General features: G+C 47.9%; 1 protein-coding gene and 1 long non-coding RNA gene across 2 annotated transcripts in view; one reads left to right on the top strand and one right to left on the bottom strand.

Moving 5' to 3' along the window:
* The window catches only part of LOC126085440 (uncharacterized), a 197,088-nt gene extending 185,168 nt beyond the window's left edge, over positions 1–11,920 (top strand). Inside the window, exon 3 of the long non-coding RNA XR_007519275.1 lies at positions 11,898–11,920. This is a non-coding gene — a long non-coding RNA (uncharacterized LOC126085440). The remainder of the gene's footprint in view (positions 1–11,897) is intronic.
* LOC126085423 (hemicentin-2-like) overlaps positions 1–22,911 on the bottom strand; it is a 418,976-nt gene that overhangs the window by 204,255 nt on the left and 191,810 nt on the right. The window contains 3 exon segments of the mRNA XM_049900797.1: positions 2,255–2,509; positions 2,886–3,164; positions 6,927–7,283. Of these exon segments, the coding sequence (XP_049756754.1) occupies positions 2,255–2,509; positions 2,886–3,164; positions 6,927–7,283 (891 nt within the window).

The raw sequence follows: 22,911 nt of genomic DNA, 5'->3' as shown, positions 1-22,911 counted from the left end.
GAGACTGTGATAGTCTTGATGGTGGTTCTATTGAAGCCAGTGGCATTGTTATGGACATGGCAGGTATAGTTCCCACTATCACTCACAGTGATGCTGGGGATAAAGAGCACTTGTGTGGATTGCAAATAGGTCCCATTGATAAGCCAAGAATACTGTGCAGGTGGGTTGGAGGTCGCATTGCAGGAGAGAGTGAGGTTGGCCCCTGGTGGGTAATACCAGTATGAGGGGGAAATGGTGGGGGTGTCCAGGCCATTTGGAGCAAACAGAAGAAAGCCATTTTGTGATGTAACCAGAGGGAAGAGGAAGCTCCCGGTCTGATAAGGGCCACAGCATCCCTGTGAGGCTTGTTTTAAAAAGTCCCACACAATAACCTCCTGACTTTTCTGGGCCTACTCTGAGACCATCAACCGGTTTCTCCCGTCCCAGTTCTTGACCCCGAGCATCTCAAAACAGAAGCAGCCCCTCCCCTCCTTTTCTGGTGGCATGGCTAGACCAACCCAGATTTACCTGGGAAAGGAAGTCATGGCCAGCCTGGGTGTCCAGGGGCTGAGGGTCAGTGTACGTGGACCTGAAAGGACTGACGTGGCCTGGCTCTAAAAGTGTGGACTTGGGGAGGCAGCCTGTGCCATGTGGAAACAAAAGTTACTCACAGAGAACATTCAGGATGAATGGGTCACTACGGCGGGCATTCACTTGGTTCCAGGTTCTACACTCATAGGGTCCTGTGTCATTCCTTGTGACACTGTGTACAGTAAGGGTCCTGTTGTCTGAGGACAGCTCCAGCCTGTCAGTCTCTGGGAGGCTCTGATTGTTTATCAACCACAGGTAGGTTGTGTCCTGAGTGTCAGGGCCACACGTTAATGTTACAGATTCCTGGTCTTCCACGGGGTTGGGGTGGTTGCTGGTGATGAAGGGTGTGGGTAACTCTGTTGTCAGATAACAGACAAATTACCCTGTTTAGTGTCTTTGATTCCTGCAAAGGCATCTTTCATCAGAATTGGCATTGCCTATCTCTCAGGCAACCTGGAGTCTTTAAAATATAAAGCAGGCCCTTGTATTACAAGATAAATACCTGACAATTTGAGTGCTCAGAGAATGTAAGGCCTACCTACCTTATTCTGTCTCTGGGAAAAAGCACAGACTTTCTCAAGTGCTAAGTAGCAGTGTTTACTCAAGGAAAGTCATAGGACTGGGGATCAGAGATCATCCATGGCCTCTCCTGGGCTCTTCCCTGACCAGCTGACTGCCTGGCTGACCTTAGTTTCCTCACCTGGAACTTTTGATTGCTGAGGTCCCTCCAGCTGCACAATTCTATACTGCCCTTATCAGATGTGTCTTCTGCGAAACACAACTTTTTGTTTAGAGGTATCCCAGATGTGAGTCATGATGAGACTTCTAGTTGTTCTTAAACCTGAGGATATGGGGCAACCCGTCCTGGAGACTAGGTGTCATGAGCAGAAACTACACTTAAGGAGACCAGGAGCAAGCCCGGTGGTCAGGCTGTGGGGCTTTCAGATGAGGGGCAGTTCTTACCAGTTTTTGATGGTGACTAATGAGATGCCATGGCCCAATAAAGGACAGAGCCAAGTCTAAGGGATGGTTTAGAAAAGAGTCCGGGAATAGGCAGGAGCTGTGGGACTCTGAACATCACACCAAAGACAAGGACAGGAGTCACAAGTAAAGTGTGCCTCCAGGCTTTGGGGACTGCACCCTCCCCAGTCTGACCACAGGTGGCATCAGAACAGGGCTGGTGCATGGGACTGCAGGGGTCTGAGCAGAGAGGCGGAACTCCTTCCTGCCCATCGCCCCGGTGGAGGTTGTTTCGTCCTCTCATTTGGGAAAACATGTGAGCCTGTTGGAAGACTTGTGTGTCCCTTATAGCACGTGGAGTCAGTGAAAGAAAACAGATGAAAGAAAATGGCAAGTTAGTGACAGAGAGAACACTAGACCTTGAGGACTCTTCTTTCCTCTCTCACTCTGAAGCTCCCTGACATTCCATAGGGCTTTCTGAGGCTGACAGAGCCCCTCCCCACATTCCAGGCTGGACCCAAGGACTGGCCTGAGAAATAAGAAGAAAAAGTAGAGGGAATAGTTTCAAGAGATGTAGTCAGAGGGCTCAGGGACAGATTTTGGGATTTGTGTGTTCCCAGGGGACACAGATTGGAAAATAACCTCTTAAAGGATTTTTTTTTTCAGAAAACCAGACCAACGTCCACCCCAGAGCTCAGTGCTGAAGTTCCAGGGAGCCACTTACCAGAGACTGTGATAGTCTTGATGGTGGTTCTATTGAAGCCAGTGGCATTGTTATAGACACGGCAGGTATAGTTCCCAGCATCACTCGCAGTTATGCTGGGGATAAAGAGCACTTGTGTGGATTGCAAATAGGTCCCATTGATAAGCCAAGAATACTGTGCAGGTGGGTTGGAGGTCGCATTGCAGGAGAGAGTGAGGTTGGCCCCTGATGGGTAATACCAGTATGAGGGGGAAATGGTGGGGGTGTCCGGGCCATCTGGAGCAAACAGAAGAAAGCCATTTTGTGATGTAACCGGAGGGAAGAGGAAGCTCCCGGTCTGACAAGGGCCACAGCATCCCTGTGAGGCTTGTTTTAAAAAGTCCCGCACGATAACCCCCTGACTTCTCTGAGGGTGATCTGAGATCATCAACCGGTCTCTCCCATCCCAGTTCTTGACCCCGAGCATCTCAAAACAGGACCAGCCACTCTCCTTCTCATCTGGCGGCATGACTAGACCAACCCAGATTTCCCTGGGAAAGGAAGTGATTGCCAGGGCCAGTGTACTTGGACCTGAGAGGTTGGATGTGGTCTGGCTCTGATAGTGTGGATTTGGGCCAGCAGCCTATGCCATGTGGGAACAGAAGTTACTCACAAAGAACGTTTAGGATGAATGGTTCACTACGGCGGGAATTCACTTCGTTCCATGTTCTGCATTCATAGGATCCTGTGTCATTCCTTGTGACACTGTATACAGTAAGGGTCCTGTTGTCCGAGGACAGCTCCAGCCTGTCAGTCTCTGGGAGGCTCTGACTGTTTATCAACCACAGGTAGGTTGTGTTCTGAGTCTCAGGGTAACATGTTAAGGTTACAGAGTCCTGGTCCTCCACAGGGTTGGAGCTGTTGCTGATGATGAAGGGTGTGGGTAACGCAGCTGTTAGATAACAGAGAAAAGATTATCCCATTTAGTGTTTTTGATTCCTCCAAAGCATCTTTCAATCAAAGCTGGCATTGCATAGCTCTCAGTCAACCTGGAGTCTTTAAAATATAAAGCAGGTCTTTGTAGTACAAGATAAATGCCTGACAGTTCCAGTGCTCAGAGAATGTCAGACCTACCTGCCTTATTCTATCTCTGGGAAAAAGCCCAGACTTTCTCAAATGTAATGAAGTAGCAGTGTTTGTTCATGGAGAGTCACAGTCTGGGGATCAGAGATCACCCGGGGCCTCTCCTGGGCTCTTCTCTGACCAGCTGACTGCCTGACCGACCTCAGTTTCCTCACCTGGAACTTGTGCTTGCTGAGGTCCCTCCAGCTGTACAGTTCTACATCGCCCAGATCAGGCGTGTCTTCTCCGAAACACGATTTTTGTTCAAAGATATCCTAGATGTGGGCAGTGATGGGACTTCTAATTGTTCTTAAACCTGAGGATATGGGACAACCTGTCCTGGAGACTAGGTTTCATGAACAGAAATTACACTCAAGGAGACCAGGAACAAGCCCAGTAGTTGGGCTGCGGGGCCAGAAGATGGGGGGCAGTTCTTTCTGGTGTTTGACTGTAACTGACGAGATACTATGGCCCTATAAATGATAGAGCTGAGTCCAAGGAATGATCTAGGAAAGAGTGAGGGAACAGGCAGTAGCTGACTGGCTTAGGAAGCAGAACCATGTTCTCTTTGGTCTTTAGTGTCCCTCCTCCCGTGGCTAAGGGCAGGTGAGGACCATGTTTATCTTTCCTGGGATGCATGTCGATGGTTTCAAATGCAGAGGGATTACTGGTGGCAAGTAGGGGGAGCACGAACTTGCTGAAGATCTAGCCCTCATGGACCATTTGTGTTTCGTGGATCTGGTATAAATTCCATTAAATGTTTAAATTTCTTCTGTATGTGAAAATTATTATTAATGGTTTAAAGATCTGAGGCCAATTGTCTGAAGGAAGATTTCTCTAGAGAACACTGGAACATCTTAGGCCAAGCTCTGAAGTCTAGCAAGGACCACATTATGGTCAAAGGAAGATGCTGAAGCCTGTTTGAAACCAGAGACTTCCTGGGTGGGGAGAGAGAGTAGATCCTGCTAAGGGGACAGAATTGATCAGAGGGAATTCTGAGGTGTCTCAGTACAAAAGGAGGAAAACATCACATTAGCAGAAATTATGTGTTATATTAATCGTTTTAGAAAAGAGCTCCCTGTCACTGATGCCTCATGGAGAGTCGGGTACAATGGGAGGCAACTCGACAGAGGCCTGTAGAATGTTTCCTTTCTTTTCTTTAGACCTCATGAGTGATGCCATCAAAACAACAACAAAACAACAACAACAACAGTAAAAACAACTAGAGTTTAATGAAACCGACTAGCTAACTGCCTGACCAACCTCGGTTTCCTCATGTGGAACCTGCCTTTGCTGAGGTCCCTCCAGCTGCACAATTCTTCATTGCCCAGCCCAGTTGTGTTTTCTCTGAGATCTCCCTGTTTAAGGATATTCTCGAGATGGTTACGAGTGGGACTTTTCATTGTCCTTAAACCTAAGGAGATGGGGCAGCCTGGCCTGGGGACAGGGTGTCATGAGCAGAATAACACCCAGGGGGAGACCAGGAGCAAGCCTGGTTGTCAGCCACAGTGATAGTAACTGAAGCGACAGTGGCTCATGCATCTCCCATCTGAGGACTCCACCTCATGACCATGGTGGTGTAATGAGGAAGACATTTGGCTATGGAATAGAGAGTAAACTTAATCAACGGCACATGGTCTGGAAGCTCCACCCTGAAGAAAGTTCTCAGAACTACTGTGGGACTGTGAGCATCACACCAAAGACAAGGACATGAGCCATGAGTACAACGTGCGTCTATGCTTTGGGGGCTGCAGACCTATTCCCTCCGACTTTCGCTCATGGTTGGATCGGTGCAGACAATGGATCAAGGTGTACATCCATCCTGCATGGCCTGTCCCACATGTTGGCATCACTAAGGGGAAGAACCCTGGACAGAGACATAGTGGAAGCTTGTTCTCCTGGGGACTTGGGTACATTGGCTGGTGGTGGAGTCCTCCCAGTGGCTGGTGCTTAGACTGATTTCTTTGTCTTTTACTGTTTCCTGGGAAGGGGAGCCTGGCCATAGCATCGGTAGAAGAGAACATGACTGTCAGTATCTGGGGAAAGGTTAAGTGGTGGAGGAAGCTGTGTAGCAGGGCAATTCCAGCTGAATTGAAGGAGGAGGAAGATGAGGGACATGGAAGGAGCAGACATAGCCAGAAATGCCCTTGGCAGTGAGCAGCGGGGGTTCATGAGTTCACAGACACGAAGATCCAAGGGTTCCCATGTGACCCAGAAACAGGACCAGCACATCTGAAACCCTCTCCACTGAGCAGCACCAGAGTCAACATGAGACCTGACCCCCGAGGCAGCTTTAGGAGCAGACAGCCAGAGGGAGGGACCATGGGTCGCAGACACCTGGAGTGCCCGGGGGCCCAGGGTAACTGAACATCCTGGGAACCTGGAAGCAGGGAGCGTGTGGACTGGCTGTGTGGGGGTGGAGGCCTGGACATACCTGGCACTGACTGATTGTTGGTGTAAGTAATTTAGTTACAGGGTAAAACCAGATTAATTATTCATTTGCTCTGACACCGCCTCCCCCCAACAAAATCTCTCCCTTAGAACTGGGGAGTCTACGAAGAAAGGATCTAAATGAGTGGTTGCTCTTAGTGTCTGCACCTCTAATAGGGCCACCCAGGCTGGAGGAAAGGTCAGGGCTGTCACTGCAGACAGGCCTTGGTGTGATTCTGATCTGCTAGTCATGGTCTGTGTGACCCTGATTCAGTGACTATTTTCCTCCATGCCTCAGTTTCTCCTCAGTAAAATCAGAGACAGGATAAGGGGTATCTGGCTTGCAACGTTGTCTGTGAATTAACCTTAAAATATTCACAATTATCCGACCTAAAGCTGGGTACAGAGGCGCTGCCCAAATAACCAGATAAACGGCATCTATAATTGTTTGTCTCAAGGAGACGGCACCCTTAGGTCGAAAAGGAGCTGCCTGTAGCATCTTCTTCCCTTTTCCTTCCTCCCGGAGATGCTGACCTCCTATGGGGTCTTTTAAGCTGCCCGGGGCAGTCAGCTAATGGCCTGGGGCCCATGGCCATCTGTGGTCTCGAAATTGAGTCTCAAGGGAGGGACTCAGCTGTCCAGAATAGCTCTTGGGGCTGAGCCCTGGCTTGTCACCAGCTCCAAGTGCTCCGGGACTTGGGCAATCAGTAAATTGTTCCTCTCTACCAGACCTGTCATGGAGGCCAAGATGCAACCCTGGCTGCAGGCTCCTCAGGATCACCTGGAGTCTGAAGGCCTGGGACAGGGCCTGGGGCAGGGACTTCTGGTGCTGACCTGCTCTGTGAGGATCCCAGGGCCCCCACGGGCCAGGACCTGACCTCTAGGCTGTTTTTCAGAACCATGTTCACAGGAAGGAGACCAGGGGGATGGACCGAGTGATCTCCCCCTGTTGAGTTACTCCCCACCTGAGTCTCCTTCACTCTGCTGTGAATGTCTTCAGGGTCTGGATTCGGGAAGGGAATTCTGATCTAAATGCTCAAAACCTAAGTATGGAATGCAGAGGGGTGTATAGGCCCTGCAAAGGGTCCAGGCCTGTCAATCTTGATCTTTAAAGTAGAATTAACCGCACCCCATGCCCAGATGTCAGAGAGGAGTTACTTACGGTATACGCGGATCTGTCCAGCTATCTCAGTGGGACCAAACATGGTTGTTATTTGTAGTGTGTAGACTCCTGAGTGGTTCAGGGTGACATTCTGGATCAGCAGCGACCCGTTGTGGTATATTGTCTCTCGACCAGTGTAGGCAGGCCCCAAAACTTTTGTTTGAGTTTGTGATGCATATGATACAATTCTATCATTGTTTCCTGTACTTTCCCCTTTGTACCAGATGTAGACGAAAATGTCTTCTGGTGGATTGCTGAGAAGTAGAAGAACATCATTTCCTTCAGCAGCATTGAGTGGCACCGATTCAATGGTGGGTTGGGCTGGGATGGATGGGCTCCAGAAGATTAAAAGTGAGACTAGGAGGGAATGAGAGAAGTCAATCAACATTTGGACAGTTGTATTGGGGTGGAAAGTTGGGGCCCGTGAGTCTGAGCAGGTCTTTTTCAGCCCTTGGACATGGGGTTTGTGTGTTTCCTAAGTCAGCATTACTTCAGCGCCTTGGAACCTGTTATTTCCTCTTTTTCTAATACTCTCCCCCTGGTGTCTTTATGGTTCACTCACTCACTGTCCTCAGGCACCTACTCCCACTTGGTGGTGTCCTTGGGGGCTGCCTTCCCTGACACCTCATTTACAGACCCTCTCTCTTCACTTTCTGACCTTTCGCCGCTCTCTGTCCTCCATGGCACTTAGGAACCCCTGACACCCCATACAGGTCTATTTGCTTCTCTGTCTCTCTCTCCCCTAGACATGAGCTCCACGAGTGCAGACACTGGTCTTGTGTGTTGTACCCCTAGTGCCCAGATAGGTCTGCAAATACCTGGGGGAATGAATCAGTGAAGGTTCCTAGGGCCCCTACAAGTCGTGGTGTTTATTTGTCCATTTCTGAGATTGGTAGGTATTTCAGAATTTGTTGTTTTCCCCAAGATCATTGCTCTGGAGTCGATTCTGACTGATAGCGGCCCTGTAGGACAGAATAGAACTGCTCCATGGGGTTTCCAAGGAGCACTTGGTGGATTCCAAATTCTCTGAACTTTTTGTTAGCAGCTCAGCTCTTACCCACTGTGCTAGGAGATAATTAATTTGGAAAACATGTAGCTTTTGTGGTTTTACTCCCCATTACCAATACCTGTTCAATGACACTTCCTGTTTCTGGGCCCTCCTCCCCCTTCTGTGTTCCCTCCACTGCAGCTCCACAGGGAGCTATCTGTCACTCCCCAAACCCTTGTCCTCCCAGGAGACCCCAGCTAGTCACTGACCCCCCAGCCCAGAGAATCTTCCCCTCTCACCTGTGAGCAGGGACCCCTGCCAATGGACACCCCCTCTGCGGGGAGATGCTGAGGGAGGCTCCATGGATCTCTGCTGCCTGCTCTTTGCGCCCTCTGTGGGGAAGAGCTCTGGCTCCAGAAATATAAATGCTCCTGCCTCAGACGTGTCTGCTCTGCTGTCCTTCCTCCCTCTGCACTGAGCCTCCTCCTGGGCGGAGCTTCCCCGGGTCACGTGAGGGGATTCTCCCCTAGATAGCCTCTCTCCTCCCCTCCGCTTTCATTTCTGGCCCATAAGTTCCCTTCTTTCCTTTTCCTGTCTGTTTATGTTTAGGTTCCCTGGAAACTGCTGCTGCCTCTTGCCTGCTCAGCCTTTATCCTTCCTCCTACCCCATCCTGATTGTTGGGGTAGGGACAACGCTAGGGACCTCAGCCTCCAAGGCTGGGCATTTCCCAGAGCTCTGGGTCAGGGTGCACAGTCACCTCTCCCCTACCGTTCTCTTTAATCCCATTTGGCTTTTCCCTTTAGAGCAGGAGCCTGGGGAACTCTTGTCACCCGGGATGTCACCTGGCTGTGCATCAGAGTCACCTGTGGGACTTTATAAAGCAGCCAGTGTCCAGGTGATGCCATAGAAATGCTGCTTTAGCAGCTGCCCAGGTAATGCTGATGCCCATGCAGGCTGAGAGCCAGCGATCTGTGTGGTGGGGCGGGCTTCTCACCCTCTCCCATGCGTATGTAGAGTCTGAGGGCCCTGTTAAATGCAGATTCTGACTCAGTGGGTGCGAGGTGGGCCTGAGAGTGCATCTACCAGGCTCTTAGGTGGTGCTGATCCTTCTGGCCTGTGGACCACACTTGGAATACCCAGGCTGTCAGGGACCTCTGCTCCTGAGAATGATCCGCCCACATCAGCATTGGCCTCTGCCATTTCCTGGTCTCGGGTCTGTGAGCAGCAGACAAGGAACCGCTGGGGTCCCCTAACCCAGGGATGATTTCCCATGTGACACAGAAACCTGCTGGACACCCAGGGCTTTCCAGTGTTCTGAACTGCACTAACCCGTTAGGGACCCTATAGGACAGAGTAGACCTGCCCCACATGGTTTCCAGTGAGTGGCTGGTAGATTCGAACTGCTGACCTTTTTGTTATCAGCCACGCTCTTAAGTGCTAGGCCACCAGTCTCCTCAACTGCACTAGGAAGACTGGATTACTTCCTGTCAGAAGGTCAGAGATGCCTGAAAGGGTCAAGCTGGGTGATGATGGGTGAGAGGGACCAGCCTTCTTTCTCTGGTGTGACCAGTCTGGCCTCTGCTTCCAGGGACAGAGACATAGGATGTGGGTGTCCAGGAGGGAGTTACAGTTCCTGGGGAGTAAAAGGGGAGCTTTCCTGGTTGTCCTGAGGAGAGAGGACTGGTGGTGGGAGGTCAGGGGGCTGTGGGCTCCGTGTCCTCAGGGAGATGTTTCAGGGACACTGTCTCTCTCTGGGGTCTGTGTGGCTGAGCTGTGGCTTACAGCCCATCTGTGTAGCCTCTGTCTTCTGCTTAGCTGACTTTCCTGTGGACACCTTGTCTTTCCCCACGGTTGTGCCCAAGCAGGGAGTGAGTGGCTGCACAGGAACCCCACAGGTCCTCAGAGCCCCAGGAAGGAGGAGCAGGACAGAGCTGACACCTAAGAAAAAAAGAAAAAAAAACACCTAAGAAGGACCCCAAAAAGTCTGTTAGAGTAAAGGCTGGAAATGAGGCTCCATCTCCACCTCAGCCAAAAGCCAGGTTCATTCCTCAGGGGAAATAATTTCTGTTTCCTGTGTTATGTTGCCCTCTGGCGGACTCGAGGAAACCTGCAGCCAATTTCTGATGTACCAGGGATGCTGTCCAGGCTCCACAGGGTGTGACCTGGCACTGACCCTGGACAAAGCTAGGCTTTGACCTCCTAGCTGCAGGTCAGCCCCGGATCCTGTTCACTGTGGGTCTCCAGCTTCCCTGAATTCACCCACGTGCAGGTGAGCCCAGGGAGAGGATGTGAGTTTTCCGAGGACCCCTGGTTCCAGTGTCAGGAGGACGGTCCTTCCAGGCAGATGTTCTGGCCTTGAGGAACTCTCTGACTCCAAGGTTTAAAAGGCAGGGCCCGATGAGCAGTCTGAGGCTGCAGGAGTGGGCAGTGGTTTGGGAGGCTGGTCCCCCACTGCCCAGTGTTTCCCTCCATCGCAGCACTGGGGCGTTGCATCGAGGCCATCTGTGTCCTTGTCTGTTGTCCACTGGAGTCCTCCTCACAGGGCCTAGGCACTGGAGTAGCTCCCCTCTGGGACTCAGGGATCTGTGAGGTTCCCGGTAGGGGAGGTAAGCCCCCGTGGGCCCTCAGTCCCTCTGAGGTGGAAACAAAGGCCAATCCTGTGGTCTCCAGTTGCCATTCGGCTTGGTGACCTCCTCATCCCCAGGATCTCTTGGGGCTGGTGACACAGTTCAGGGGACCAGAGGCAGGTATCCCCACACAGCAGGGACCCTGAGGGCTGGGGCTCAGTCCTCCCTTGTTGTAACTCTCTTGGACCTCGGGTCTAGGGTTTTGTTCCAGATACAGACTCTCTGTGAGAAGAGAAAGCACAGAGGCTCCCATCCCAGGCCCTCCTGGGCGACTTGATGCCACTCACAAGCTAGAGATCGGGGTGTGTGGTCAGTTACCTGGGAGCTAATCGGGTCTGACCTCTCACTCTTCAGGGGGCCCTGTCCTCTCCCTGACACTATGAGAGGTGAAGGCCCATGTCCCTGGGACAGCATGGGGCACTTGCTGGCTTCCTCCCATGTGGACACCAGTGCCCTGTGTCTACACAGATTGTGCTCCACCATCAGGAGTCAGCAGGTGAGGTGATGTGTGCTTTGTCCTCCTCCATTTAACCAGTATTTACTGAACATCTGTTATGTGTCAGGCATTGGGCAAGGCACTGGGATTCCACAGTGTAGAAGACAAACATGTTTGGAACTAATGAGGCAAGTATAATGGAGACATGGGCTATGAAGGGCAAGTATCCGGAGTATCTGAGCTAGTCTGGAGGTCACAGAGAGCTCCCTTGGGAAGTGATCTTCTGGCTGAGCCTTGAGCTTGAGTGGGTGATAGCAAGTGAAGGGTGGAGGGTGTGGAGGGGATGGAGCCTGGTGCAGAGGGAAAGGCCTTCAAGTGGGAGAACATGGCTCCATGGAGGAGATGACAGAGTCCAGTGTGTGGGGAGCTTGAGAGTGAGGAGAACTGTGATCTGAGGCGACACCGATGAGACTCAGATCTTGCTGGACTGTGGGTGATGCTGAGGGAGATCAACAGCCCTGTTTGAGGGAGGGGTGTGTGGGGCTCCAGGCTATTGAGTAGCTCTTCTGCCCTCTGGTGGACAGTTAGAAAAGTGTAGAAGGAAAAGTTATGCCAAGTAGTTTTTTTTAATTTGATGTGAAATTCACATAACATAAAATTAACTATTTTAAATAACCAGAGAAGTTTTTATTCAATATCATCCTGTAATCATTTGGGTCACTTCTGTCCTCCTCCGCATGTTCTCTGGATGGTAAATTCCTAGAGAACAGGGACTGTCCCCTGTCAATCACAGGTCTGCATACAGTAGGTGTTCATTCAGTAAGTGTCTGGCAGACAGAGCTTCACTCTGTCCCCACCTGATGTAGTAGCTGCAGCAAGGTGCATCCCTATCTGGTGGCTGGTGCCTTCCTTCCACAAGGATGTGGACAGAATCACAAAGGCTGGTCTCAGTGGAGACTCACTCAGTGAAGGGGAAGGGGCTGGAGGGAGGCCTGGGCTCTGGGTTCTGAGGACCTAGGAAGTCTTCTGGTTTTTATAAGATGGTTTTATATGTTGTGTTTAAAGTCACACAGGAAAACGCATTAGTTGTAAAAGACCAGAATTATAAACCTGTATAAAATAATGTGTGTCAGGTCCTGCCCCAGTTCCATTTCCAGGACATAACCACTTTTGCATTGCCCATATTGCATTTGGAAAATCTTCTGCAAAAGACCTCTTCAGAGTGTTAAAAAGCAAAGATGTTACCTTGAGGACTAAGGTATGGCTGACCCAAATCATGGTGTTTTCAGTCACCTCACATGCGTGTGAAAGCTGCACAATGAATAAGGAAGACTGACGAAGAATTGACACCTTTGAATTATAACGTTGGCGAAGAATATTGAATATACCGTGGACTGCTAGAATAAAAAGTCTGTCTTGAAAGAAGTACAGCCAGAATGCTCCTTAAAAGCAAGGATGGGCAGACTTCATCTCATGTGCTTTGGACATGTTATCAGGAGTGACCAGTCCCTGAAGAAGGACATCGTGCTTGATAAAGCGGGGGGTCAGTGAAAAAAAGGAAGACCCTTAACAAGATGGATTGACACAGTGGCTCAACAATGGGCTCAAGCATAGCACAAATTGTGAGGATGGTGCAGGACCGGGCACTGTTTCGTTCTGTTGTGTGTAGGGTTGCTGCAAGTCAGAACTGACTTGCCGGCACCTAACAACAACAACAAAAACCACTTTTGACGGCTGATGTGAATCTTTCAATAATGTTTTCTTTGTTTACAGCCAAATTATTACTGAGTGAGATTGTTTCCTAACATTCTCTCGGAGTGAAGCGTGTCTGGTGGGCATGTGCCAAGCTAATTCATGTTGATTGGCTTCAACCATGTTTGTTAAGTGGTTCTTCATTATTTCATTGCACAGCTACACTGTGATGCTTTATCCACACCCTGTGCTGGTTTGGAGACTGTTTCCCACTATACATAGGCACAAGCAACTCTGCAGTGAACTTCCTTTTACAAGTGTCTTTACTGCATGTGGAGGTGTTCATCTCTTTCCTGCAGCACATATCTGGGAAGCTCCCTGTGCTGGCCTTTGTGCTCATCACTAGACTCAGCAGACAGCGGGACCGGCACAGTCCTACCTTCCAAGAGCTCAGAGGTCGGGGAGGGTTCTTAGAAATGCATCCTGGTCGGAGGGTGTGCGCATTATCATGAGATAAACATACAAAATGATTTGCATAAATGTTGCACGTGCTAATTTCCATCACAGGTCAGACATGAGGAGCTTCCAGAAGGAGGGCCATACACTGTGGTGACAGATGTCATTTCCACTTGCCGGGAGATTGTTGCTTTGTCCACAAGAGACCATGAGGGCTGACAGTGACTGCCGGGCCAGAGCAGAGAGGACCTTGGTGACTACTCAGATGTGGGATGTGATGCAGGAGAGGGTGTCTTTTCCCATTCGAGGGAGAATAAGTGCCTCCATGGGCGCCCAGGTGACCTGCTATATTGGGCATCATAAGTGGTGAGTGAGAGTGTGGGGACCACAGGGATGCAGGCCAGGCTGGACCTGAGCCCCTGAGAAGGACAGGGCTGAGGCTATAGGGATCAGATTTGCCTCTGTGGGTGGGATGTGATGGGAATGAGGAAAATGGGGGGACTGTGAGGGACCCCAGTCAGTTTTCTTTCCCTGTGGTCACAGGTAGAGTGTTGGAACCCACAGGAGCAGAGCCCTACATGGGGAAATAAGTCTTTAGGCTCCACTCATCCTTTGAGAGGGTTGTTTACTCTTCTGGGAAGGATAAAACCAGCACGAGACTGGACCTGGAGGTCTGGGTAAGTATCCCAGGACTCAATACAGCCCAGCAGCCCCTGAAGGCTGGCCTTTGGGGTAGAGGAGAAAGCCAGTGGTGCTGACTGGCAATCCTCGATCCTGGGCTTGGGCACAGGTGAGTTCATTTGTGAAGGGCAGTGTGTCAGAGGGGGACACCACTGCCGGGACTGAATAGGGCAGGAGGGCTGGGAAGAGGCCATGTCCATGATATACCCACCATCCTTGGTTGCTCTTTCATGGTCATGTTTGTGTGAACTTCAGATGGCCCCATTTCTGTGCTACCTGCATTCCCAGAGGGGCAAACACCAGGAGCTGTCCAGGGTCCCATGTTCTGGGGCAGTGTGAGAACAGTGCAGTGCTCCCCTGGCTGAGCGTGGCTCTTGTGAAAATCACCCTTTCCTGTGAGTGTGGTCCCAATCCCGTCTACCTCCAAATCTTAACTGCCACAGAATAGAAACAGGGGTTAGTGTAACTTAGAGATAATATTTTCCTGTGTAGGACACACAGAGGAGAATGGATCCAAAGTTTCAGGTGAATTTTTGAAATGGAAATTTCCTATGAGCAGAAGGAGAGAAAATGAGGGGGGAAAGATCCTCTTTATTCAGATCTTTTCCAGATAACCCATGGTGGCTCACATGTTTACTTTTCCTGGGAGCCCCCCACTTTCTGGTGGGGGAGGAATGGGATGCCTTTAGTCCTGTCTGATCCCAAGGCAGCCTTTCTGGGTCTCCAGGAATCTATGAGGGAACCCCCTCCACCCTAGCTCTAAGGTCTCTTCAGAGCTCAGAGGTGATAATCTTGGTTGGCTCCTACCCCCTCCCCAGGAGCTGGAGTCGGAGGTGAGTCCCTCTTCTCAGCCCCTAAGGAGCATTTCCATTTCTGCTTTTGGGTAGATCTGGCAGTAAATGTTTGTGTCAGACTTTAGTAATTTCTGTAAAGAAAAAAAAGGGAGAACAAGGAGACTCTGACCTTTTTATAACCTTCTCAGAACATGGTATAGTCTCTCCCTGGCCCTGGGTCGCACTTGGGTCCTCTTTGTGCTGGGTCGGGCTTTACTCAGGGAGATCCCTGCACCCAATTCCCTCCTCTGTTCATCACCCTTGTTCCCCTCTTCACTGCTGTTTCTTGAATTCAAATCACAGCCAGGCGTGGGGTGGGGCAGGTCCTGGTCTTCCATAGACCTGTGGGACCAGCATGCATATTCATGGCCCACACTTGCCTCATAGATGGCAACAGCTGCGCAGGGCCAGGCAGGGGGGCCTGGGTGGGAGATAGAGAGAGAGGATATCAGTGACAGGCACAGAAGTGTTTGTTAGGGGTTGGAGGACAGTGCAGAGCAGAGTTTGGGAGACTGGGAATCATGGCACTTGGTGCACGGTGCAGATAGGCAAGACCGAAAGGAGAGGATGTGGTGTGCAGAGTTAAGTGAGTGGGTGAAGAAGAGAGAGAAACAGAAGGGGAGGAAAAAAAGCAAAAAATGAAGTAAAAAATGAAAAAAAAAGTAAATAAAATGGCAGTGCTGTAGGATTTGGTGGGTGGGAGCATGACAGACAGGATGAGGCTGTGTGCTGGTGGCTCTGTAGCTGAACGGTGTGGCTTAGCCTGTTGAGAAAGGGTGTGAGTGGTGCATGGGGCTAGGTGGGTGGGAGAAAGGAAAGGAAAGAGGGGAAAGAGAGAGAAGAAGCCAACAATCAAACAAATAAAAAAATAATAAATAAAAATAACAAAAAAATATGGTGATAGGAGGCCAGCTGTTGTGGGTGGGTTAGGGGTTGGGGGACAGTGCAGAGTGGGGTCTGTGAGACTGGGTTGGTACCACTTGGAAAGATGGCACTTAGTGCATGGTGTGGATAGGCAGGAGGGAAAGGAGAGGATGTGGTGTGCAGAGTTAAGTGAGAGAAACAAAAGGGAAAAAAAAGCAAAAAATGAAGTAAAAAAATAAAAGGAAAAAAACTAAATAAAATGGCAGTGCTGTAGGATTTGGTGGGTGGGAGCAGGATAGACCCGATGAGGCTGTGTGCTGGTGGCTCTGTAGCCGAGCGGTGTGGCTCAGCCTGTTGATAAGGGGTGTAAGTGGTGCACCGGAGTAGGTGGAGAGGGGGAGAAAGGGAAGAAAAGAGGGGAAAGAGAGAAGAAACCAACAACCAAACAAAAAAAATAATAAATAAAAATAACAAAAAAATATGGTGATGGGGGCCAGCCATTGGGGGTGGGGCAGAATTGGGGTGGCAGTGAGCTGATATCTCTCTTGCCAGGTGGCATGATAAGGCTCATCAGGAAGGGTTGGAGGCGGTGCATAGATGGGAGGGAGTAGGAAAAGGAGAAGGGGAAATTAAAGAAAAATTAAAAAGGTGGCACTGAGGGAGCCAGCCTGTGGGGCTGGTGCAGACCTGGGGAGGCTGAATGCCAGAGGCTCTCCAGCCAAGCGGTACAGCACAGCCTACCAAGAAGTTGGGGGTGGCACGGGGCTGGGTGAATGGGAGAAAGGAAAGGAAGGAAGGGAGAGAGAGAGAGAGAGAGAGAGAGAGAGAGAGGAAACAACAACAACAACAGCAAAAACCAAACATTAAATAAATAAACAAAATGGCGCTGAGGGAGCTGGTCAGTAACACGGGTGACTCTCCGACCAAGCTGTGCAGCATGTCCCCTCCAGGAGTCGCAGGGGCTGTGGACAGGGCTGGGTGGGTGGGAGAAAGGAAAGAAGGAAAGGATACAGAGAAGAAATATAAAAAAGGAAAAAAAAAAAAAACCCCAAAAAATCACAGTTCATCTAGAAGGGGAGGGGATGGAACATGGGACTAGCTGGGTGGCAGAAAGGAATGGAAAGAAGAGAGAGAGAAAGAAGCAACAACAACAACAACAAAACCAATATAAAAAACAAATAAATATAAACTAACCAAAAAATGACTCTGTGGGGGCTGGCTGTTGGGGGAGCTGGTGTCCCTCCAGCCCATCAACTGTGGCCCATTGGAAAACAATGGAAGCTGCGTAGAGGGAAGAAGGGTGTGGGGTGAGGAAGTGTGTATCCCTGGTTACCTGGTGCTCTGTCTTCTGCTGGAATCTTCATGGAGTTGCCTTCCTGTACTTGCTGTCTTGAGTTCTTTTGTGGCTGTAGCCCAAGATGGCGAATCTGTCCTGGTTAGCTGGTATGGGTCCTCCACTCCATAGCTCTCCTTGTTCTCAGTTCTCTCTCAGTTTCTTATTCCATTTGGTGCTTGATTGAGCTCTTTATTTCCTCATTTGGTGCTTGGGGTTCCAGAATTGCTGTTTGTTCTGTTAGTTTGGGTTTTTGCTGCAGAGGGATGGTGTGGTGCTTCCGTCTATAGTGCCACGTTGGCTCCATCTCCATCTTTTCATAGTACTTTGTTATGATCCTTTTTTATTTCAGTTGGGTCTATTGTAATGTCCTCCATTTCATTTCGTATTTGGGTTATTTGCATCCTCTCCAATTTTTCTTTTGTCAGTTTGGCCAATGGTTTGTCGATTTTATTGATTCTTTCAAAGAACGAACTTTTGGTTTTGTTGATTCATTCTATTTTTCTATTCTCTGTTTCATTTATTTCTGCTCTCATATTTATTATTTCCTTCCTACTGGTGGCTGTGGGCTTCCTTTGCCATTCTCTTTCATTAGCTCGAGTTGTATAGCTAGTGTTTTGATTTTGTCCCTTTGTTCGTTTTTGATGTGTGCATCTCTTGTTATAAATTGACCTCTGAACATTGCCTTTGCTGCGTCTCAAAGGTTTTGGTGTGATGTGTTTTTGTTCTTGTTTGATTCTAGGAATTTTTTGATTCTATCTTTGATTTCTTTTATTACCCGGTGGTTTTTAAGTGTGTAGTTATTCAGTTTCCATGTATTTGATTTTTTTCCTTTGCTCTTTCTGTTATTAATTTCTACTTTTATGGCATTTTGATCAGAGAAGATTTTTTGTACTATCTCAGTATTTTGGATTTTGTTGAGGATTGCTTTGTGGCCTGAGATTTGGTCTATTCTGGAGAATGTTCCGTGTGTGTTGGAAAAGAATGTGTACTTTGCTGCTGTTGGGTGGAGTGTTCTATATATGTCTATGAGGTTGATTGATTGTGGCCTTTAGATCTTCTGTATCTTTGTTGAATTTCTTTTAGATGTTCTGTCTTTTACTGAGAGTGGTGTGTTGAAGTCTCCTACTATTATTGTGGAAGTGTCAATTTCTGTTTTTAGTGCTGGAGCCCTGTTATTGGGTGCGTAGATATTTATTATGGCTACGTTCTTATGGTGCATTGTCCCTTTAATCATTGTATGTCCTTCCTTGTCTTTTACGGTGGGTTTTGTTTTAAAGTCTATTTTATCTGAGATTAGTATTCACACTCATGCTCTTTTTTGGTTCCTGTTTGCTTGATATATATTTTTCCATCCTTTGATTTTTAATGTATTTATGTCTTTGTTTCTAAGGTCTGTCTCTTACAGAGAGACATCAACTCACTGCCACCTGGATTCGCTATCTTGAACCTCCACCACCAAGGACAATGGACAGGGAATATGGAAAGGCAACTTCATGGAGAGCCAACAGGAGACAGAGCACCTGGTAACCAGGGATACATGCTTTCCCACGTGTACCCTTCTTGTCTGCCTGAGACCCCTGCCGCTTTCCAATGGGCCACGGTTGCTCAGTGGGAGAGACACCAGCTCACTGCCTCTTGGGTACACCCACCCTCACCGCCAGCCCCTTCAGCCCCATTTTTTTCCTTTTTTTTTTTTCTTCTCTTTCTCTTCCTTTCTCCCACCCAGCTAGCCCTGTGTGTTTTCTGCTATCCTTCTTGATGGGCTGAGCCACTGGCACTTGGCCTTGCCATGTCTGCCCCGTTCCCACCCGCTGAATACTACCACACCACCGTTTTATTTACTTTTTTCTTTCTTTTTTTTTTTTTGCTTTTGTTTCTGTCTTCCTTCTCTTACCACTAGTGCTACACGTCACATCCTTTCCTTTCCTTTCCTTCCTGCCTATTGGCACTGAGTGCCAAGCACTATGTCCCTGAATGGCACTGCCTCAGTTCCCTGTACCCCACCCTGTGCTGCCCCCTGGGCTCACTTTATTGGCTCCAGTTTGTGCCACAAACAACCCATTCCCAACCCTCCCCACCACTGGCTCTCCTCTGCTGCACTATAGCTGAGTGTTCTGCCCTGCCCACCTGGACAAGATAGGGAGAAGTATCATGCTGACAGACAAGCAAGCAATAAAACACGCCCAGCCTGCCTGCCCAGACATAACCAAATAAAACAGAAAAAACAAACCAGGATGAAACAAATCTACAATCAGTTAATGAAGAAAGTAATTCCTGAATGTCCTGGAGACAGAAGACATTATCAAACCATGGAAAAACTAGACAGCATGGCTCCAGAAAGTGGCCAAAATAAAACACCTGATGACCATCAGGTAGAAGGAAAGGCATTGGAACTACCTGATAGGAAATTCAAAACTCTTATATTCAGGGCTCTCCAAAGGATGAAGGAAAATGCAGACAAAAATAAGGAAAAAATAGACAAAATCATGAAAAGCACAGGCACAATCAGAGGAAACACAGGCAAACAATGAAAAAATTCAGGAAAATAATACAGAAAGAAACTGTCAAAGTAAATAAACAAGTAGAAATTATACAAAAACAGCAATTAGTAATCCAAAAGATACACAACAGGATTTTAGAAATGGACAGTGCAATAAAAAGTTTTAGGAGCAGATTTGAAACAATGGAAGACAGAATCAACAAAACCAAAGACAAATCCTTGGGTGCTACTGTCTTAGTTGTCTAGTGCTGCTAGAACAGAAATGCCACAAGTGGGTGGTTTTAAGAAAGAGAAGTTTATTCTCTCATAGTCTAGGAGTCTAGAAGCCCGAATTCAGGGTGCCAGCTTCAGAGGAAACCTTTCTCTCTCTGTCAGCTCTGGGCAAGGTACTTGTCATCAATCTTCCCCTAATCTAGAAGCTTCTCAGCACAAGAACCTTGGTTCCAAAGGGCACAGTGTTTCTTTCTTGGCCGTAAGAGGTCCCCTTGCTCCCTGCTTGCTTCTCTCTTTTATATCTCAAAAGATATTGACTTAACACACAACCTAAGCTTGTAGATTGAATCCTGCTGCATTGACATAATTGCCTCTAATCCTGCCTCATTAACATCATAGAGGCAGGATTTACAATGCATAGGAAAATTACTTCAGATGACAAAATGGTAGAGAGTCGCACAATGCTGGGAATCATGGCCTAGACGATCTGACATATTTTGGGGGGACACTATTCAACCCATGAAAACCACTTTGAGGAAAAATCAGAGAAAAGAATGAAGAAAAATGAAGAAACCCTGAGAAGGATGTTGGATACAATCAAAAGCAAAAATTTGCATGTAATCAGAGTTTTGGAACAGGGGGAGAAAACAGAAAACACGGAGAGGATCATTGAAGATTTGGTGACAGAAAACTTCCCTCATATCATGAAAGATGAAAAGCTGACCATCCAAGAAGCTCGACGAACCACATATAAGTATTTTGTCTCTTGAATTCTGTGGGCAGGCACTGAGGTATTTAATTAAGTGGTTATTGTTAACTGATTAGGGTCCATGCCCTGAAGCAGTCGAACGAACGAAACATTCTCCAAGTCAGAAAGAGTGAGAAAGTTTATTCAAGAGATGCATACATCACCGGGGACCGGCAGCAACACAGGCTGTCTCTATGGAGTCCCAAAGAGCAAGTTTACATTAGAGCTTCTATAGAATCTTACAAGGGTTACAAGTGTCTTTGTAGTCCCCTGCCAGACAATTCCTTATTAGGCTAAAGATCTACATATCAGATACCTGGGCTCTGATTTTCCTGTGGGGGTCGTAGGCCACAAGTGGTCGACATAACAAAAAGTTATTTGCATCACTTTAGAACAAAGTCATTAACATTTGGTCAAAGTGTTACCGCAAATGGGGTGGGGAGTTCAAACCGCCTGCTGCAAAGCCAATACTGAGACAGGAGGAGGTAAGCAGCAAGAGGGCTTTAGTGAACTCCGGTGTACGAGAGACAGAGAGGGTTAAATTTCTCTCAAATTCTGTCTAAATCAAGAGGACTAATTGGAGAGTTTTTATAGGGGGAAGGTCAGGGCTAGAGGCTTTCAGGAATGTTGGTTTTTTCTTTGAGGAAGACATGATGATAGAATGATCTATTATTGAAGTCCTGCAAGTCTCTTCATGCCATCCTGGTTTCTGTCACAAGATGGATCTAAGCTTTGTTCAGCTATCTCAGTTTTGTGTATTTTTTTCTTTGGGAGAGGAACATAGTTTAATCAGCAACTAAAAATTGATTACCTTATTTTTCTTTAAAGGAACAATCGTGGGATGGATTCCAGAGCAAGTAATTTCGTTTCAAAGACTAGCTTATACAGTTATACTAAAACATTAGAAAATATATTCTCTCTACTTCAATACTAAAACACCAAAGAAAATATGTTCTCTCTACTTAAAAAGCAAAGTCATTAACATAGATATGTGAAGGAGGGGGCAGGCAGAGGACAAGAAAAACTTACAGGTTCATCATGGCTGTTAGTTATGTCAAGCTCTCAGTTGCCCATTTCGAAAAAGGAGAAAAACATGCTGGGGAGTATTGGGATATTACTTATGCTGCAATTTGATGGTCGTGTTCTAACCTTTCCCCTTTGTACCAGCTGTAGATTAAAGGATTCACTGCTGGATTGTTGATAAGTAGAACATCGTTTCCCTCCATATCGCTGAACAAGTCATTGAATAATGAGTTGGGCTGTCTTCGGTGGGCTCTGGAAAGTTAAAAGTGAGATTAGGAGGGGAGAGAAAAATATCAATCAGCATTTGGACAATTGTGTTGGGATGGAATTGGGGCCCCTTGAGTCTGAGCAGGTCTCTTTGAGCCATTGGATATAGTGTGTATGTGCTTACCAAGGTCAACATTACTTCAGCGCATTTGAACCTGTTATTTCCTCTTTTTCTAATACTCTCTCCCTTGTGTCTGCACAGGCTCACTCACTCACTTCCCTCAGACATCTGCTCACACTCAGTGGAAGCTGCCTTCCCCGACACCTCATCTACAGACCCACTATCTTCACTTTCTGACCTTTCCTGCTCTGTGGCCTCCATGACACTTATCAACAGCTGACATCACATGAAAATCTATTTCCTCGTCTGACTCCGTCTCCCCTAGACGTGAGTTACACGAGGTCAGGGGCTTGTTTTGTGTTGTATCCCTAGTGCCTAGACAGGCCTGCAAGTACCTGGGGATGAATCAGTAAAGGTTCCCAGGGCCTCTCCAAATCCTGGTGTTTATTTGCCCATTTTTGAATTTGGTAGGTAAGGGCAGTAGTTTCAAGGGTTCATCCAGTGCCTATGGTTCCAGAAAGTCTGAGGTCTATGAGAATTTGAAATTCTGTTCTGCATTTTCCCCCTTTTGATCAGGATTCTCCTATAGAATCTTTGATCAAAATGTTCAGTAATGGTAGCCAGGCACCATCCAGCTCTTCTGTTCTCATAGCAAAGGAGGCAGTTGTTCGTGGAGGTAATAAGCTGCACATTCTATATCCTCCTTCTATTCCTTACTCTCCTTCTTCTTCTGTTGCTCAAGGTGAATAGAGACCAACTGTCGTGCCTTGAAAGGCTGCTTGCAGGCTTTTAAGTCCCCAGGCACTACGCAACGAACTAGGTGGTAGAACAGAAGCATTAAACACGTTACCGGTATTTTTTTTTTAGTCCAATTAACTGGGATATTCCATGAACCCATGATCCTAAACATCCAAACCAAGGAACCAGATTCCATGAGGTTTTGGTTGTACATAAGCAGCCTCAGTAGGTACTCTTTTTTTTTTTTTTCCTTCTGGTAAATATATCTATCACACAACTTTTGCCAGTTTAAATTTTTGCAAGTGTACAACTTATTGACAGCAATTACAATAACTGGCAACCCTGCCCTTAATTAATGTGATTTTTCCATCAGTATTAACACCCACTTTCCCTCTCTCTTCCATTTCTGGTGACCATTTGTTATGGATGAATCGTGTCCCCCCAAAATATGGTCAGCTTGGCTAGGCCATGATTCCCAGTGTTGTGTGGTTGTTCTCCATTTTGTGATCTGATGTAATTTT

This window comes from Elephas maximus, chromosome 11 (assembly GCF_024166365.1).
Source record: "Elephas maximus indicus isolate mEleMax1 chromosome 11, mEleMax1 primary haplotype, whole genome shotgun sequence".
NCBI lineage: Eukaryota > Metazoa > Chordata > Mammalia > Proboscidea > Elephantidae > Elephas > Elephas maximus.
Note: the sequence above shows the minus strand (reverse complement) of the source record. Positions and strands in the feature narration are given on the sequence as shown.